Source organism: Anser anser (assembly GCF_964211835.1).
Source record: "Anser anser genome assembly, chromosome: 11".
Taxonomy (NCBI): Eukaryota; Metazoa; Chordata; class Aves; order Anseriformes; family Anatidae; genus Anser; species Anser anser.
The window spans coordinates 4,244,967-4,263,724 of NC_139732.1; the positions used below are offsets into that span (position 1 = coordinate 4,244,967).

General features: G+C 46.7%; 2 protein-coding genes across 7 annotated transcripts in view; one reads left to right on the top strand and one right to left on the bottom strand.

Annotated features, from left to right (window-relative positions):
- Positions 1–18,758, top strand: part of LOC310905635 (protein C19orf12 homolog) — an 85,610-nt gene that overhangs the window by 22,182 nt on the left and 44,670 nt on the right. For all 3 annotated transcript variants that reach the window (XR_014589187.1, XR_014589188.1, XR_014589189.1), the window contains one exon: positions 13,811–13,969. The gene's annotated coding sequence lies outside the window, so the exon portion shown is untranslated. The remainder of the gene's footprint in view (positions 1–13,810; positions 13,970–18,758) is intronic.
- On the bottom strand, positions 541–8,785 carry PLEKHF1 (pleckstrin homology and FYVE domain containing 1). Of its 4 annotated transcripts, XM_083852180.1 has the most exons (3): positions 5,253–8,286; positions 4,994–5,166; positions 541–2,904 (listed from the first exon to the last, which is right to left on the bottom strand). In XM_083852180.1, exon 3 carries the CDS (start codon positions 2,890–2,892, stop codon positions 2,071–2,073), a length of 822 nt encoding a protein of 273 aa, XP_083708306.1. In that variant the 5' UTR covers positions 2,893–2,904; positions 4,994–5,166; positions 5,253–8,286; the 3' UTR covers positions 541–2,070. The 4 variants fall into 4 exon arrangements, with proteins under 4 accessions (XP_083708306.1, XP_083708305.1, XP_083708307.1 ...); XM_083852179.1 differs by lacking the exons at positions 4,994–5,166; positions 5,253–8,286 and adding an exon at positions 8,669–8,785; XM_083852181.1 differs by lacking the exons at positions 4,994–5,166; positions 5,253–8,286 and adding an exon at positions 8,683–8,712.

Consider the following 18,758-nt stretch of genomic DNA (forward strand, 5'->3'; position numbering starts at 1 on the left):
ATTCAACAACCGTGCTATTTTTGGCAGGTGAACTGTTCTGATGGCTGTTTATTTTTAAGGTCAGTTTCTGTTTGCATAGCATATACACCCTTCTGGTGGGTGGCAGGCATTATAAAAACAATCACCGCTGCTCAGAATTATGAACTAAACTTGAAGAGGGATGGAAAAAACAGAACTCAGTGTACTTATTACTTTTAAAAACATCTGTTTAGGTCATAAGGTTTGTTGATCCACTCTAAGCTGTGCCCCCACCAGAAAAATACTATTTCAATTAATATAGACTACTGCAGGGGATTGCAAAACACTTGGAAAGACTTGGATGATGATAAAATGGTGTAAGCAGAAAGCAAGCATCAGATTTGGCAATTTTTTTGAATGTATTCACCTTCAGGTAGTAAATAAAAAAGCAGAACATTCATCCCATAGTTAAAGAGTTGCTAAGAGCTGGATTTTGTGCTGGCTAGCCATGCTTGAATCAGCACATCTATCCCATCCCTTGTTTAAGACTCCTGTTAAATAACAACACATTTCAGTGACGTATTTTCCTGGCTTCTTTATGTTGGCCATATCTTTATTCACACAGTCAAGTAATACAAATTCATTGGACAGTGGCAGTTTACAAAAGAAAGTACAAATGATTATTTTGAGCTTAAATTTTTTAAAAATAAAATAACTCTGGCCAGCTGACATGCAATGCAGTGTTTGGACCAGATACTGGTATGGAAATGGTTTATAACATTGGCAGTGTACCCTCGGCTATGTTCCTTTCCCAGAATTTAAGATACACAATACAAAAATATACTAAAATAATAACTGAGTTTGTAGAAATGTCTGCTGCAATATAATTGCTGTTGTCTCAGTATACTTACTCCCATGCTACATTATGATAGAATATTTGAATAAACACAGTTCATTTCTAACAATTCGAACTTTTTAAGTTCATCTCAAAATAACCTGCTTGGGTTCTAATCCTGAAGACACATTAAGGACCTTAACTTTGAACTTGTGATACTGATACAGTGAGATGAGCACGGAAATGAATATTCAGTTCCTTGGGGTGTTGTTCAGGAAGGGAGTAGAGGCTGAAATACTGAACCTCATAGGATCTTAACTTGGGATATTTTCCTGGATTTTTGAAGACTTTTAACAAGTCCTCACTGGGCTACCCTTTTACGTGGTAGGCTTGAGGTCATCAAGTTCTGGTAATCTGGTGAAACTGCTGGGTGTTGAGATCTGGGATTCTGCACTTGATTCAAATGCAGTAAGCTTCCTCCTCCTTCCCTCCTTTCTATAAATGTACCTGTCCCTCTTCCCCTCCCCTCCTCCTTCCCTCCTTGCCTGGTATCACCAAAATTATATATATATTTTTTAATACGAAAGTGCCAAATGCTCCAGGACTTTGCTAAGGCTGCTCGCATTGAGCATCGTATGACCTCTCTGCCTTCACAGCACCATTTCCTTAGTGTTTCCAAAGTTCAGAAACCTTGGTGTAGAAATCAAAGTCCGTGCCTATCTTACCACACGCTGATAAGCGGCTATCCAGTCAGGTTTGCACACCTGCAATGAGAATACCTGAAGTAGATCTAATGCTTATGAAAAATGCCAGCCTTGGAAGTTCTCCGTTCTCCTTGAGAAAATGCATCATGGGAAGCAAAAGCACCAGTTTTCTGCATTGCCATCTGGAGCTCCCCTTGCCTCTGAAAGAGAAATTCACCACTGGCAGGCAAGCATGTTTAAGTCAAGGATTTGCTCCTTTTTCTCCTGAGGGTAATCTCAAAGCATTTGAGGAAAAAAAAATAATAGTATTGTTCTATTTTTGCAGACAGGAATACTAAGGCACAGAAGGGTGAACTCATTGGGACCAAGACTCTTCACTAGGCTGTCACTCTCTGCATGTGAGACATTCTCAGAATGACTAGGGGTAACACCCCGACCCTTTGTTCCCTCGCAGACAGCACAAACAGGAACCAACATCCACCTTCCTAGACATGGCCTCCACAGAAAATGCTAAGGAGGACATGCATTGGAGGCCAGAAGTTGGCTTCCCAATGCTGCTGACTCCCAAGGAGGTCAGCTATGGAAAGATGACCAAGATACTTCTGAGGTATAAAACTCCGTGTCTGCTGGCCACTGGTCAACTTTGTCGTCGTCGGATTTGTCACTGTCATCACCGCTGGAGGGTTCGCAGCCTGGGATGGCAGAACAGTACCGCTCCAGCTGCTGGCGATCAGCCTCCGCTTCCTTCTTCTGCTCTGCCAGCAGCTGCCTGTAGCACAGGTTGCAGACCCTCAGGGGCTTGGGGGACAGCCGGGGCATCAAAAACCTCTGCCTGGAGCAGTCCCCGCACACGACAAAGCCACACTTGCGGCAGTGATGCCTTCGAGTGAGGGTGGAGAACTTCGTCTGCGTGCAGCGCATGCAGATGTCTGTCGCCTTGTCTGGGATCCAAGGGGCTGCGTGCTCCGTGGAGGGCTGCCTGCCTGTCTTTGTCAGCAGGTGCCTGATGCACTCCTCCAGATGGCTGATCCACTCCTTCCGCTCCGTCAGGGAGGCCGCAGAAACCACGAAGGACTTCTTTGAGGTTTTAATCATCCAGCGGTTCTTCATCTGCAAGGTGTCTGGCAGTGTCTCCAAAGTGACATCTTCAAGGGGAATGATGTGCTGGGAATTGTACTTCCTTTTGTTAATCACTATGCTCCCGTACACCAGGATGTCGTTGAAAAGGAAGAATATGCGAGGCTTTGGTTTCTTGCGACACTCTTTGGTTAAAATCCCTTCTCCTAAAAGGACTCTTCCTGGCACAGCTAAGGGCTGCCCAGAAGCCCCAAAGCAGTTTTCCACAGCAGCGATGCGCTGGCTGTTGATCTCAGTGTTTGCGAGGTGGTCCACCATCTCCAGCTCACTCTGAGGAGAGGAAAATAAAGAAGGAAGTGATGAAGTGCACTGAGCAAACTGTGCCAGGATGAGGCCAAGCATCAAACATATGCACAGGTGAGGAGCTTCTAATGTAGACTGGGGTTAGGAGCCATCTCCTCACCACTCTTCATGTGAGTTTATTGCCTTTTAAGTTTTCAAAGCTTCTGTCCCCACTTTGCAACAGCTTGGTCTCTGCTGGGCTGGCTCTGTTTACAGCAATGGAAGCCCTCTAATACGCTCACCTCTTCCATTGCAACTCTGCTTTTCACCAGTATAACTGCATTCCCATATAAAAGGAGGCAGGCTGGTCTAAGTACCGCATACGTGGGTGCATTACTTGCTGTGGAGTTGCTGTACTGTGAAGCTGGAGGGTGCTAGGAGCACCCACCACCTGTCCTGGCCAGCGAGCGTGGCTGCAGCGCTGCACAGGCACCCTGCTGGCACATGGAGAACACCCACGGTCTTCAGAGCAAGCGTCCCATTTCTGACAGCACGCTCACCGAGGACCAGTTACAGATACACACACCCCAGAATGCCATTTTAGGCCAGAGTTCAGGCAGACTTTTGGAACAAAACAGAGTGCTCTACTGTTTGTTCCTGCTGATCCTCCGTGCATGACAAAAAGGAGAAAAAAGGGTGGGGAAGAAAAAAAGCATCAGCTGTATGAATAAACCCACGCAAGCCAACCCCTTCCTCCATTGCCCCAGCTGCATTTCGGCTGCCTATTGCATGTTCCTCCGGCTACAAGACACATCATTCTGAAAAGTCTGATCTCTGCTGAAAGGGAAGTAGAACGCAACACACTCACCCTTCCCTACACCTCTGCACGCTTGTTCTCATACAACCCGGGTTTTTTTCTTTCTTGTTTTTAAATATAGATAAAAGTAACTCCAAAGCAAAAGCAAATGTTTTGCTATTCAGTTTGTAGTAAAGAACTGCTTTATGTTGCAAGTTCTATTTTTCAGTGCACCTAATTCCCTCTGTGTTTAATGGTGATGCATCAAGACTATTCAGGCCTAACAATCCACAAGAAAGTGAGTCATTTCCTCTTAAAGCGAGGTATTTCAGAGATCACGAGGTAGCACAGAGATCACAGGGATGTGTGTAGCCCTAGTTTCTATTAGCATTTTGTAGAATAACTAATATATAGAACCAGCCTCCACAATTTTTCCCATCCTTCTTAGACAGAGTCCCTACAGCCATGGAGCGTTGGAACCTGGAGGGGAAAGGGAAGAGAAAGAGGGTAATATGCTGAGCCGGGTATTTTGGGGATGATCATGATTTACATTCTTGTCTTGCCCTTCACCCCAGATCACCCCTTCAGAAGGCTGGAAGGGAAACCACAGAGTAGCTGTTCAAGGTTGCTGCATGCTGTTTATGTCTTGCCTAAGCTATTTAACAAACAGATCATTCAATTCTTCTGAGTCCCCAGATTTTTTTTTCTCTAGAGCAGACCAGGATGTTTAGAATTTCCCTACAGCCTGCACAAAATAAAGACACTGGTTTAGTCCCGGGGGGAACCTGAATGAAATTACCATCTCTGCAGAAATAGCTTTCAGCAAGAAGTGTTGTGTGGCCAGCACTTCTGAAACTCTGGCTTCTGTGAGTGCAAGTATCGGGATTTCTAGTTAATCCATGAAGACAACACCCTCTGCAGCACACGGATTGTCTGAGACTGCAAGAATGCCAGCACGGCTTCTGCCAGCCCTGTCTGTTCCATGACAATCTTTCCAAGACTCACTCAAAAGCTGCTGGGATCAGCTTGGATACCAACACGGTAAGGCGAACAGAAGCTGACAAGTTACTAAAAGAGGACAATCCCAAGGTGAATCATTCCCTTGAACTACAGGGAGGATTGCGAGGCTTCCAACTTCCCTCTGTAAGGATGTGAATTTTCAGGGTCTTGAAGTACCAGAGCAGATCTGACAGATTTGGACAGAGCAGATTTGATGGATTTCTTTTATGTTAAACATCAACTCGTGTGTGTTCTCCAGTGTGAAATGCAATTTAAAATTAACTACAATATGACTACTTACAACAAAAGCATCAGCGAGACGGTAGCAATATAACAAAATACCTTCAGAGGAAGTCAAAGAAGTGAGCAACCAACTCAACTTTTTGGCCAACCTCTTCTCAGTGGTTTGTGGGGACAGGACAAGGGGCAATGGCCACAAGATGGAGCACAGGAAGTTCCGCACCAGCATGCGAAACAACTTCTTCACAGTGAGGGTGACGGAGCACTGGAACAGGCTGCCCAGGGAGGTTGTGGAGTCTCCCTCTCTGGAGATATTCAAGGCACGTCTGGACGCCTACCTGGGCAGCCTGCTCTAAGGAGCCTGCTTTGGCAGGGGGGTTGGACCCGATGATCTTTTGAGGTCCCTTCCAACCCCGTCGATTCTGTGATTCTGTAACTCTGAAGTAGGAAATTTCTGATTTTTTTTCGGCTTTTTCAAGCAAAAGCGAGGGGAAGATAGCAGGCTTCAGCTGGCTGATTGCAAGAATGATCCCATGCCCCATTCTCCTGAGATCACTACTGTGCCATGGATGTTTGTGCTACATGCATGTACAGCATGCTGAGCTACTGGGGGCGTGCTGCTGCCAGATGTGCAAGAATGCATGGGTATGGTACAATCAGCAGCAGCCCAAGGAATGCCCCCAAAGAACCCATTGTTTCAGTACTTATTACTTGCTATCAGGAGAGAAGACAGACTCCATTCCCTTCCTCACAAAATGCAACAAAATGCTGTAAAGAATTTTTGGCACCAGCAACACCAACTGGGATAAATCAAGCGGTTTATCCTGCTCTCGCCAATCTTGATTCCTAATGCTTGCAGATCACGGAGACCAACTCTTCTCCTGTGTCTTTTATTCTATGCATTTTACAAGCACGGTCCAAGCTCTCAAGTGAGTATGGTACTTGAGACAGCTCTATTTCTAGGGTTTTCCATGCACCAGATCCCAGTGGAAATGAAAACATTTTGCCAGATGTAAAGACAGTGCCTGAAGAGCTAGCACACACAAGCTAGCTCATTTTCAAACAGGAGTGCAAGCCCTACTGAGGTGAGAGCTTTATCTATTGGATTTATTTGGCCTGTAAGTAGGATAGAGTGCTTTTGGACTTCTCGTATCATAGAATGGCTTCGGTTGGAAGGGACCTCATAGATTATCTAGTTCCAACCCCCCTGCCATAGGCAGGGACTTGCTGCGTGGGGCAAAAGGACAACAGGATAGACAGGTGATGGACACAATCCTGAAACGCAAAAGAAAGAAAAGCAAGTTTCCATCACATGTCACACTTCCACTGGGAGGATATCTTTGTATTCCTCCATCCCTCTGAGTCATTACATACTTAAAATCCATGAGTTAACTAAGAAAAGATAACTCCATCCTAGGTAGGATTCACATTGCTTAACTCCAGGCTTAGACAAATAACTCTATGCATCTTTGCACTCCCTTTTCAGTCAGCGGTGAGAAACAGCCATCTGTAAGGGTGACTTACCTCATCCCACCATTTGGGAGATTAATCCTGCCCTGAGTTTCTAGATAATGCTTGCTTTGACTAATCACCCACAAACTGATTTTGTTACTATTGTGACTCACTGCAAATAATGCTCAGCTTTGCTTTGGAATGGAAGTACTGCATATGACAGTTTCTGAATCTGACCATTACTGCAGTCTCCTTTACTGTGAAGTGAGCGTCTCTGCCTTTAGGAACAACAGTGATGCGATATAAAAATCAAAATATAAATTCTAATCTATTTGATTAATTTCGGTAAATATATTTTTCCCTGTTTCTTCAAGTTTGTTCTGTGATATCAGCAGGATCGTGGTGCTTATTTACCAAGTGATACATGCACATATGCGTCTTGTGGCAGAAACATATACAATTTAAATGAGAGAGGGAAGATGCACTTTTATTGGTGTTCTACTTTACATGGGAGTTTCTGGCATGGCAAAGTTTTATTTTCTTTTTGGTCAAGATCCATTGGTTTTGCACGTGATCAAATACTATGCAGTGAATATATTAACCCAATTTATACAATTGGCATTCAAAGGCAAAAATGTTATTTTGTCTTCACTCAACTCCACATCTTTCAACAATGAGCGCTTGTTAACTTGTGATTATAAATAGCCATGTTGATGCATGCCAGGCAGAGCATTTCGTCCTAAGCTCCTGGATCAGTGAGTCTGGAGTATGTTTCTCAAGGCTGTTTGTATCTAAGGCTTAGGCCTCGCAAAGTTGTGAGCTGTTCTACCTGGTTCTTCAGTTCTTTCTGTCAACCCGAACTGGCAGTCTTGGTGTCCCCTGCATACATAATGCATACCAAATGCAAGGGCTGGCCCACGGAGATGAGCGCGTTGAGAGCAGATCTGCTGGCAGACTTCAGCAGGCAAATGCTCGGAGCCTCCTCTCTCTCCAGACCTCGCTCCTTCCTGGTTCAGCCAGCTGTGAAGCCTCTTCGGGAGTCAGAGCTGACAGGAGCTCCTCCTCACAAAGCACACTCGGCAGGAGGTGGTCACCTTTTATCCAGGCACTCAGTACCCGGGGCAGGCATTTAGAGCAATAGAAATCCTTCCACTCCTCTCCCTGCCTGATTAGAGCTTGCCTCTCCCTCCCTCCCAGGCATGCTGATAGCTGCTGAGCCATCGGGGCGTGGGAAGGCAGGCAGGCTGGCAGTGCCCTCCCAGCCTCGCTCGTGGCAACCCTACTTTAGCACTTGGACATTTTGGGAACGGCTGTCACATCAGGCCTCTGGCTGAGAAATGGCACCCATCCCAGCAGGGTACGGACTAACCGTGCTGAGCTTCTCACATTGCTGCTCGGTGTGCCCAGGACCTCTGGCACGTGGGGCCAGAGCAGGGCAGCAGCCAAGCAGTGGCTTTAGAGGAGCTCAGACCGATGCTGTCACTGCCAGCAGTTGGTAGCTCAGGTTCAGCTGTAGCTCTTCCATGTACCGCCCAGCTCTGGGGGCATCCAAACAGCTTCGTGAGGAGGGAAGGAAAACCCTAAACTCCCAGAACGGCCTCCTTCGCCTTCCTGTCACCCACTCTGTCCATGCACCCGCTCAAGCAGTGCAGCAGGGCAGCCCTCCGCACGCCTGTCCTTGTCCTTGCTGTGTCATCAGCACGAACCCGGTGACCCGCCGCTTTCCAGTGCCCTAAGAAGCCCTCGGGCCCTCCAGCAGGAGGCTGCGGCTCTCACCTAAAGGTACTTGCTCAGGCAGCCCGGGCTAGCTCGGTGCCAACGCGGAATAGGTACAGGACAGCAGCCACCCAGGAAGGAGAGCATCTCCCCCTCCCAGTGCCCCGTGCGGGCAGGCGGGCAGCACTCCCCTTACGGCTGAGCAGCAGGATGTGTGTCTGCGCGCTTGGTTACTGACCTGAGTCGGCACGCGAGGAATTCCTCCCCGCCTTTCCAGAAATCGCACTTCAATCCCCGCTCTCACCACGCTGCGGTGCCGCGCGGAGTCCCGGGCAGCGCCGAGCAGCGCCCGCCGGTGCCGCCAAGGGCCGGGGCACGCTGCTTTTTTGCCCCCCCTTCCACCGCCGAGCCCTCTCCCGCCCCCGGGGCTTCCCGAGCGTCGGGGCCGCCCCGCTGCCGGGAGCTGCGCGCTGCCGGCCCGCTGCGGAACGGCGCCCGCAAGCTGCCCAGCACCACTAGACAAACCCCGGCGCCTTGCCCGGAACGCGACACCGCGCCGCCCGCACAACCTCCCCCCGGCCCTTCCCCTTCCCGTCCCCCGGCCGGTACCTCCGGGCCGGCACCTCCGGGCCGCTCCCTCCGCGCCGGGCGCCCCTGCGAAAGGCGGCTCCGCTCCGCCCGGCGGCTGCACCGCGCCCCCGCCGCCCCGCGCCCGCGCCACGCCTCGCCACGCCCACCCCGCGCCCGCCGCCCAATAGGCGCCGCTCGGACTCCGCGCGCCGCCGGGAGGCCGCGCCCCCTGTCTGGGCGGTGGCCAATCGGGGGGCGGGGCGGGGCGCGCCGCCGCCAGGGGGCGCCCCGGGGCGGCGGCCCCGCGGGGCCGGCGGCGGGTGGGAAGCAGCGGAGCTCCCATCTCCGCTGGCTCTGTCGGCGAGAGCTGAGCGGCCTGCGCCCATGCATAATTCAGGCGCTCGCTCGCTCGCCCTAATGGCTCTTCTATTTTTAATGGGAACTGATGGACCTGTCAAGGCTTTAGAAATGTTTTTCTTCCCGGGTTTTCGTTTTCTTAGGTAATGATAATGTGTGCTGGGAGCTTATGGCACCCTTTAGAGCTGGAGTGCTCGGGCAGCTGCATGACGTTTCCCTGCAAGGCCACAGGAAGCAGATCCTAGAGTCGGCCGTCCACACCTTCCTGAGCATCTGGGAGGACAGACCCTGCAACGGAGACTGTAGGGCTGAGCAAGGGTTTTCAGGTTGTTTCTCAAGCTCAAGCGTGGGTCTTCCCTGTCCTCGTGGGAAGCATGCCCGAGCAGCCTGTCGGTGGTGGGAGGTGCAGAGCAGGTGCCTGTGCTGGGTACTTATGCACCTGAGTGCTGCTCCATGCTCAACCCTGGCACCAACTGGCCCAGCTGCCCCAAGAGCTGCGTGGCAGACTGGGGAGAATCTGTCCAGCTCAAGAAGTTAATCCTTGATAATTTTTTTTTTTTAAATTGTAAAACTAACTGTAAGTATACAAAACCCTGAACTGAGTATGTCAGAGCCTGTCTTATCCACCACAGTAATTCAGATCTAACCAGCCAGGGATTGTCACTTTTAAACCATTCTTTTTTTCCGTATATGCTAAAATTATTCTGAATTCACTGTCGGATTGTCGTAATCAGAGTCTTCATCACTTGTTTCTCAGTACACTCACCTGTGCAGCAATCACTGCATGGTAATGTGTCAGCCAAAGGCAGCATCGGGTGAGGCAAACAGTCTGGGGTTTGAAGGTTGTGTTTACTTTCTGCCACTTCGGTTGGGAGTGGATGTATGTTTAGGCAGCTGCTGCATAAGGCAAGGGAAACTTCCAAGTATACACTGTGTATGCCTTCAGTGTTAAGCAGTTGCATTTGGGAGCTGACTTGTTCCTTTTTTTTTTTTTTTTTTTTTTGGAAGCTATTACATCCCAGTTTGAACGCCTAGAGTTGAGACAAACTCAGAGTGTAACCAGTAATCTTAATGACCATTTGATAGTCAGGCTCAGGAGCTCTTTTTTCCTGGCGGTTAAAGTGAAACATTTGTGAGACCACTTGAAAAAGCTGCTGCCCAAATTACCAGCTTTTAAAGTCTCCTTACCTTGCTCTGGTTGCGTTATCTGATCTATTGCCTCTGGCATTTTCTCTAAAACCACTTGTTTCTCAGTAGCAGAAATACCTTGCCCAACTGGGATGCAATAATTTCAAAGCAAATAAAGGAAACTGCAGCTGCTTAGCTGAGTCAGCCAAAGGTAAGCTCTGCAGGGGAGAAAATGGATTTTTATCATCTTCTAGTGGCAAAGTTACTACAACAGCCTGCAGGAAAAGCTTAGATTATAATACTAACAAAAACATCTGTTAAATTCTGAGCTCAGTGTATGTTTAGTGCATGTTTAGAAAAAAAAAAAAAAGCAGACGCTTTATAAAATTATTTTGAATTAAGCTCAGTGTTGAGATTCAGTTTGGGATGTTAGGAACCCGCCGTGATCTTAGGATAGACAGAGGTTTTAACTAATCGAATACATGTGTCATTTCGTCATCAGGTAAGACAGTTTGTAGCTATGGAGATACAGTGCGATATCAAGATTTTAGTGAATTGAGCATGGAATTTACTCCTATTACTTAACAAGTGAATAAGTTAGTGTGTGTTCATTATACACGTTAGATGTAAGAAAGAATAACCTCTGTCCTGTGCTCTGTGAGAGTGTGGTGTGCATCTGTCTCCCAGTGGATTCAGCTAATCAGCGTATTTTAGAAATTTTTTGAATTTCTGTGGTTGATTTGTGTCACGGAAGCACTACCAGCATTGTTTGTGTGCTTTAGAAATGAGGTCCTTCCAAGTCTGACAGTGCAAAAATCACAGAGCCATGCTTGGCTCTGTCAATACAGATCTAAACTGAAAAATACTGGTTTCCAAAATATTACTAGTTCAAATGCATTGAAAGCACTGCCAGACAAACAGGTTTCAGAGGGTCCTTTTGGCTCCTCTCTGCCCAGGCACAGGAAGTTGCCCACTTTTTGAGTTTTTCCTAGGAGCCTGGCTGCAAAATGATTGTCAGTGATGAAAGTATTCGCCAAAGCAGCCTTGAGACTTGCTTGTTCCTTTTCCTTTTGTGTTAGGAAGTAATATACGATAGATGTGCTTTTGTTTTTACAACAGCATTGCTGTACTGTGCACATGTGCAGCACTTCATTCCAAGGATCTTGAAGTGCAGCATAAATTCTAATAACCATGTGAGGGCTTGTGTCCTCCTTACAGAGAGTAAAACCGAAACTGGGTGAGTTATATATGGTCATATGCAGCTTGATCACTGAAATAGGAATAGTGGTTTATTTACCGTTGTTTTCAGCAGCAACTGGCTCTGGCTCAAAGTGAATCACAGGGAGGCTGAGGAACAGCCCCAGGAGCTCCTGACTCACAGCCCCGTGTGCCTTGCCACAGGGTTACAGCCCAGCTCAGACATCTCGGTGGTCATTACAAAAGCTGTCGTGTGCAAGGAATTAAAAACAAAACAAAACACCTCTCTACACTTGCTAGTTTGCATCATAAGAGCCTTTGCATTTGCTTTGCCTTGTTCTTCCCTGCTCGGATCAGCAGCCCTGTTTTTCTGATCATGTATTTGTCACCACAGTCACTAGTGGGTTCTGCAGGGCTCCGTTTCAGGGCCAGTTCTCTTTAATGTTTACATAAATGACCTGGATGCAGGACTCAAATGTGTGCGAAGTATGTTTGCAGACAACACTAAATGAGGAGGAGCTGTTGACTCCCTCAAGGGCAGAGAGGCCTTGCAGGGAGATCTTAATGAATTAGAGGGCTGGGCAATCACCAACCGTATGATATTAACAAGAGCAAGTGCCAGATTCTGCACCTGGGACGGGGCAGCCCTGGATATACGTACAGATGGGGCATGAGGGGCTTAAGAGCAGCCCTGCAGAAAGGGATCTGGGGGCTCTGGTTGATGGCAAGTTGAATATGAGTCAACAGTGCTCTGGCAGCCAGGAGGGCCAACAGTGTCCTGGGGTGCATCAGGCACAGCATTGCCAGCCAGTAGAGGGCAGGGACTGTCCTGCTGTGCTCTGCGCTGGTGCGGCCTCACATCGAGTACTGTGTGTGGGTTTGGGTGCCACAATACAAGAAGGACATAAAACTATTACAGAGTGTCCAAAGGAGGGCTGCAAAGGTGGTGAAGGGCCTGGAGGGTACGGCATATGAGGAGCTGCTTGGTTTCTTCAGCCCAGAGCAGAGCAGGCCGAGGGGAGGCCTCATGGCGGCCTGCAGCTCCCTCACGAGGGGAGCAGAGGGGCAGGCGCTGAGCTCTGCTCTCTGGGGACAGCGACAGGACCCGAGGGAACGGCATGGGGCTGGGACAGGGCAGGGTCAGGCTGGGGGCTAGGGAAAGGTTCTGCACTGAGATGGTGGTTGGGCACTGGGACAGGTTGCCCAGGGCAGTGGTCACGGCCCTGAGCCTGACAGAATTAAAGGGATGTTTGGACAGTGCTCTCAGACACAGGGCTGGATTTTTGGGTGGTCTTGTCCTGTGTGGAGCTGGGCACTGGACTCCGTGATCCTTGTGGGCCCCTTCCAACTTGGGATATTCTGAGTCTATTCTATGCAGTGCTGTTCCTTGACTGCTGAACAACCAAAAATGACCAAGGACATAAATGGCATAGGTTAAATTTAAAAGCTGTGTATAAATACATAATAGCTAATTGCTCTTGGGTTCTAGGAAAAAAAAAACAACAAGGGTGTGTGTTCTCACCAGTAAAAAAAAAAAGAAGACATTTGTGGTTGTCACCATTATGAGGAGGTTTTCAAACCCATTTTATCTTTAGGCTGTACACCAGTGTGTGTGTGTGTGTTAAGCTTTGACAGTTGTCTGTGCATCTCAGGGCTGTGGAGGCATAAGGTGTTTTCCTTGTTCCTTCTTAATTTTCACTGATAAATAGCAGTGGTGAAACATATAGTTGGAGAGAAGAATGCTAAGGATTTCCCTGCTAAGTCAATTTCAGTGTTAATAGTTTGTTCTCTTCACGGCGGTCTGTAATTGTAATCACAGAAGTAGTTAAAAGATCTGATCCAAAGCTTGGTAAGAGTTTTAATTTCAGTGGAGTTTTGGATCAGCATGTAACATGTAGTTCCATTGAAAGCCCCCATCTCGACTGTGAAATACTGAGGGTATTTGATCACTTTTATGTTCCTTATATGATATCATCAGTGTGTACCATTCTGCCTGGTACAGTATGCTGAACACATGAGACATGCTAACACTTGAAATGTAAAACCATGAGCAGAACAATTGCGCTGCCTTGCTCTTGTGGGGTCAAGTGGAGAGTGGGCAGGAGTGTGGCAGATGTCAGGAGGGCTTGCTGGACTTCTGGTGCTGGGAATACGAAGCGATGACTAAGAAGCTGCTGTCCCCAGGACCGTGGATGTGCCTTGCCTTGCAGTGCAGACCCCTTACTGCCGTCCCACACTGGCATCCCTCTCCCTGCTATGCAGAGCACCCAGCACCACATGCCCCATGTCAGCTCTGCAGCTTCTCCCATGTGGGCTGTTGGCTTGAAAGTAGAAGGGTGCTTTAAGGCTGGGAAGTGAGCATGACAAGCAAAGAAGAAAGGGGTTGTATCATTTCAGTGGAAAAGTTTATTTTATCTAGGTTACTTAGACTCTCTCTTTTTTTCTTATTTTTTTTTTTCAGGCTCTGTTGCTAACCATGCTTTCTTTCACTCTCGACAGCATGTGTGTTCCCTGAGCTTTGTGTTCATTTTTTGAGTGGATTCATTAAGTGGCTCGGACACCGTGAGTCTCCACGTCTCACCAAAGAGCTGCCCAGTATGGGGACATATGACAAGGAAAGCTCAGAAGAAGTTTTCTCTATTTTATGGAGCTGAAGGGGTGAGTACCCAGTGACAACTAAGCAGGAAGTTGGGCGTACTGCCATGTCACTATTTCTGAGTAGTGTTCATGCAGTAATGGGAGCAGGCTCTAGTTGAAATACAAAAAGGGAGGGTGAAAAAGATGTGAGGTAAGAGAGTAAGAAATGCCAGAACCATGAGAAGGTGTAGGCATTCAGTGCAGAGGGGTACAATATTGGAAGAGCAACATATGAAATTAATGTAGAAAAATGACATGTCTAAAACAGCATTTTGCAGTACACTTGGAGAGAGTACTTTTTTGAAGCTTGACTGTCCTTCCCAAATAACATAATTCTGTGCATGTTCTGAACTCTTCTCCTACTGTTGTTGTTGTATTTAAACAGGGATCTCATATTCAGTGTGCTTTTATTGCACAATATAACTCATGGTAAACAATGAGGTATTTCAAACACTAAACTTAGTTAAATTAGGCATTTCAGATATTAAAATGGAGAAAAAAGCAGAGGGAACAAGAGGGTGATAATCATCACTTAATTTTAAAAGATGTAAATGTGTTCACTTATGATTGACTGATTAGTCAAAGACACATAAAAGAGTTTCATTCAGAAACCCTGCTTTGTCCATGGATATAGCTTCTATCTATGTGAAGAACATGCTTTGGTCTCTTTCCTTTGGAACTGTTGCCCAGACTGTGTGTGTGTGTTGCTCAGAAAGGACAGGTCATCTCTTTGTGAGGGACCTGTGCCTTGCCCCACATCAATGCCTTTTGTGCAGGCGGGTATCTGTTGTGATTGCCTGGGGCATCTGGGGAAGTTTTATGCATCGAGTGCATATTGCGGAGTTCTATGAAAGGGAAAGGAAAAAAAGTAAGGAAATATTTATTTCCTTTTGTGTTCTTCAAATATAAGGGGAAACAGAAATACAGCATGTTTTCAGGGTGTTCTGCTGAAATCCTGGAAAAGTAAAAGAGTAAACTTAACTTGACTGGGATCCCCATCCATTGACATGTTGGATCTTTAAATGGAGAGGTGCTGAGCTGAAGGAGGAACCATGGGGGTTTCATATGAGGTAGGAGGAGGTTTATTGGCTTTTAGGGAGCCTGTCGCTGACTGGGCTGTGCAGCATATGAGATGTGACGTAGGCCAGAATACAGAGGATGTGTATGAAGGAGCGCACCATAATTTATGAAGTGTAAAAAATATTGCCTGCTTGAGAAACCAGAGGGATTTCTTGTAATAGGAGGCGTGTGGCAGGCCGTTCAGGGACATCTGAAAGGAGGAGTTGAGAGTCTTGCTCTGTACGTCAGCTTGAGCCATGCAAAAATTGTCCATGTGCATGTGCTACCATCCTGCCTTTTGGGGAGTGGAAGGTACCTGCAAGAGTTAATGTTTCATGAGATTTCTTTCTTTCTGGTATACTGAGATATGCAGAAGACTTTGTTTTTGGGTATGTGTTTTTTTCTTTTTTTTTTTTTCCAGAATGAAATGCTTCATCTGTAACCTGAACCCTGAAGAGCAGTTGAGGGGAGGTAGGGGAAGGCAGTGCAATTTGGCTCTGTACCATTTGGGCTGTTTGAATTCATTAGCTTGGGAGCTCCTAGAAATGCCTCAGGCTGTGTACCTCCTCCTGCACCCAACTTGGGAGAATCTCTTACCACTACTGCATGCATTAGCCTTCATTAATACAATTAGCATAATAGTGATTAGGATTCATTATTACCTACCAAAAGATAAAGCCAGTAAGACATATCTCAGAATCAAATTCCTTAGCGCCTTGTCTTGGGATTGCTTTATTTTGGAGTTGTTTGCGTCTTTATATCCTTCCATCTCCTAGAAAAAAAAAAAGCCACTTAATTGTAAAACTGTTTAGGTCAAAGAAATGCACTGAGATGATCTTTCACGCATGCTAAATAGGTGAATTGATCTATGGGACCCACACAGCTCAGACAGCCACTCAACAGTAGAAACTGCGAACTTCATCTTCTTCAAGCACAAAAGCTACTTAGTTTCCCCATGTTGAAGACTTTTTATAATAGCAATAAGACAACTCTAGAGAGAACCATCTAATATTAACTCCAGGGAGTAATCATCTAATCACAATCTGGGGGTGATTTGAAGCACTCATCTGGACCAAATGCCTCACAACACCCCAGGAGTGGTTTTATTGCGTGATAGCAGTACCCCATTGAGCCTTATTGCTTAATTAAAAACAAATTCCCAAGTAATTTTTTTGCCTTTCCATAAAAACACAGTAGTACATAGCATGTATAAAACATCCATTAAATGATGGTAGATGCAAATTTACATTGTGAGATACAATCCGTTTCTTTACCACTTGGGGTTGAAGTTAAATGTAAAACCATTTCCTATAATCTGTGCACTGCTGCGTTTAGAGAGGAATAAATATGGGAAGGAGAGGTTCATTGTAGGATGCCTTGTTTTTATTAAGTGATATGTTTGGTCTCTTTACAAAGTAGTTTGACTCCCGGTCCATCTTACAAACACAATAGTCTATCAACAGTGTGGCCTTTTCTGCTACTTCCTGAAGATTTCCTTGGCTTGCTGTCCTGTTTCAATGGCGATCTTCAATACGAATCCTGTGTTTCTGTCTGGGGTTTCCATTTCTCTCTGGGCAGAGAGAGCAGGAACAGTGCAGGTGATGTATTTGGAATACGTCTAGCATACTGTCCTTCATGAGTTTTGTAGAGTAATGCAGATTAAGCCCAGTAGACACACAATACAGCCACTTTTGGTGGCTTTGCTGCACAGCTGAACTCTGCCTGCACCAGGTGCGTGGCTGAGATGTCTCAGCCTCCCCCAGTTTGAGTGGATCTGCTGCAACAGCTGTAGCTGCTCAGCAACAGACACAGGTGGCAAAGGGGAAGAGTAGGAAAGTCCTTTTTGTCCATGCTGAGGGGTTTTCCTGCCTCAGGGTCCTAATCCACAGCTTTCTTTACACCTTTACAGAGTACTTTCATAGCCCTGAAGTGATCCCTAAATGTCAGGTTTCCTAAGGATTTTGGGTGTTGTCCCTCTATTGTTGGCAGAGGAAGCAAATCCAAGGCTTTAAGTGATTGTGTGAGTGCTGGAGACATTGCTCCAAAATCCTGGCAACCACACCTGTACGGACTTTAGGCCACAGTACTGAAGTCAACGAGGGAAAAAGGGCCAGTATGACTTTTTCTTCAGGTTAGTCACTCAGGGATTCCTTTAATTGATTGGTGGAGATGTGCCTGCAAGTTCAATTTTTCGGAAAAAAAAAAAAGCTGAGAATTAGTAATAACTATTACTTCAGTTGTCCGCATGCCAAAGCCTTCTTGTGGCACTCACAAACTCTGGATGGAGGATGACAGATGTGTCAATCCTGCCTGCTGTGGGCTCCACTCAGTGCTGCACAAACCCTTCTGTTTTTCTCCAGCAGATGGTGGTTCACAGGGGCTGGTGGGAGCTGAAGCCATGTGTGATGTGCGAGTACAGCTGACAGCAGGTTGCAGCATTCAGGGTTCCTACTAAAGAGGCAGCATGCTTTGTCCCGTATTTAGATTTTGGAAAAAAAAGTAATTTTGTTTGTTTGGTGAACCACTTAGCTAGAATGTTTTGCTGATTCCATTTTAATGGCCTGTTAGGGAGATGTTAGGTGTTATGATGGACAATTTGTTAAAAAGGGGTTGTGGCATTGTAGTCATGAAATGAACAAGAGTAAGCTGCTAACTGCTGCTCCTGCTGCCTAAGATTAGTAAGGGTGGTACATAGCATAATTAAGTCTGTCTATTTAAAACTCTTCTGTAGCAACCTGGGACACTGCCAGGTCAGGAAAGGACATGAAAGGACCTGACTGTTCTTGAACAATAAACATTTTTACCTGAAAGATCTCTGCTGGCTTTATTAGAATCGCATAACTAGGAATGCCATTATCTTGCTTTGATGTGGCTCTCTAGAGCTGGCTGCTCGTGCAGCTGATACAAAGCAAGTAGCCAACAAAGGGAAGTCCTAATGGGCTTTAATACCTTCAGTAAAGAGTTTCTCAACCCCTCAGCTGCATGTCATTTCACAAACGCTCATTTCATCTTCACCCGTCTTGGAGATGGCTGTATGCAGTGAGGTGAGCACATGCCCTTGGCTAAGGGATAGGGTTTTGCAGCCTTGCTGCTGTCAGACTTGCCCAGCCCTGTCACAGTGGCTCAGTGCAGGGCTGCTGGGGCATTCAGCAATGCTTTTTGCCTGCTGCAGCCCGAGTGTGTCTGTAGGACACTGCGGGAGCTGCCCTGGAGCGGGCCTGAGGAGTGCTGTTGCAGCCGTGGTGGAGCTGCTCCCACTGCTTTTTTTACAAGTAGGTCTTGAAGCAGGATATGGGTTTTATTGGCCTGCCTAACAGTGAGAAAAAACGGCTGTACCTTTGTGGCAGCCGGTCATGCTGGGCAGCTGCATGCTGCTGGGGTGAGGAAAGGCATGTTGCTCAGCTGCAGGTCTCACTCTGAGTGACAGCAGCAATGCTGAAGTACAGGCCTAGCCTATTTTCTCATCGGAGCATGTATTTTAAGCTTTAGGTGTAGTATGATGTTTATTCTGTGTCCTACATTTATGTGGCTTTCAGCAAGATGAACCTTTGATGGTTCTGGGAGATGTATGACTTCTAAGAATACATCCCCATGTGAGTGAAACGAAAGGTACGATATTTTAGCAGTTGGAAATGCCTGTCTTAGTTTATGTTTCCTGATTTCATTTTGGCACCAAAAATAATTTAGAAAACATATTTGCAGAAAATAAAATCACTTGTTATGGAAACCTCAGAGAAGGGCAGCTGACATA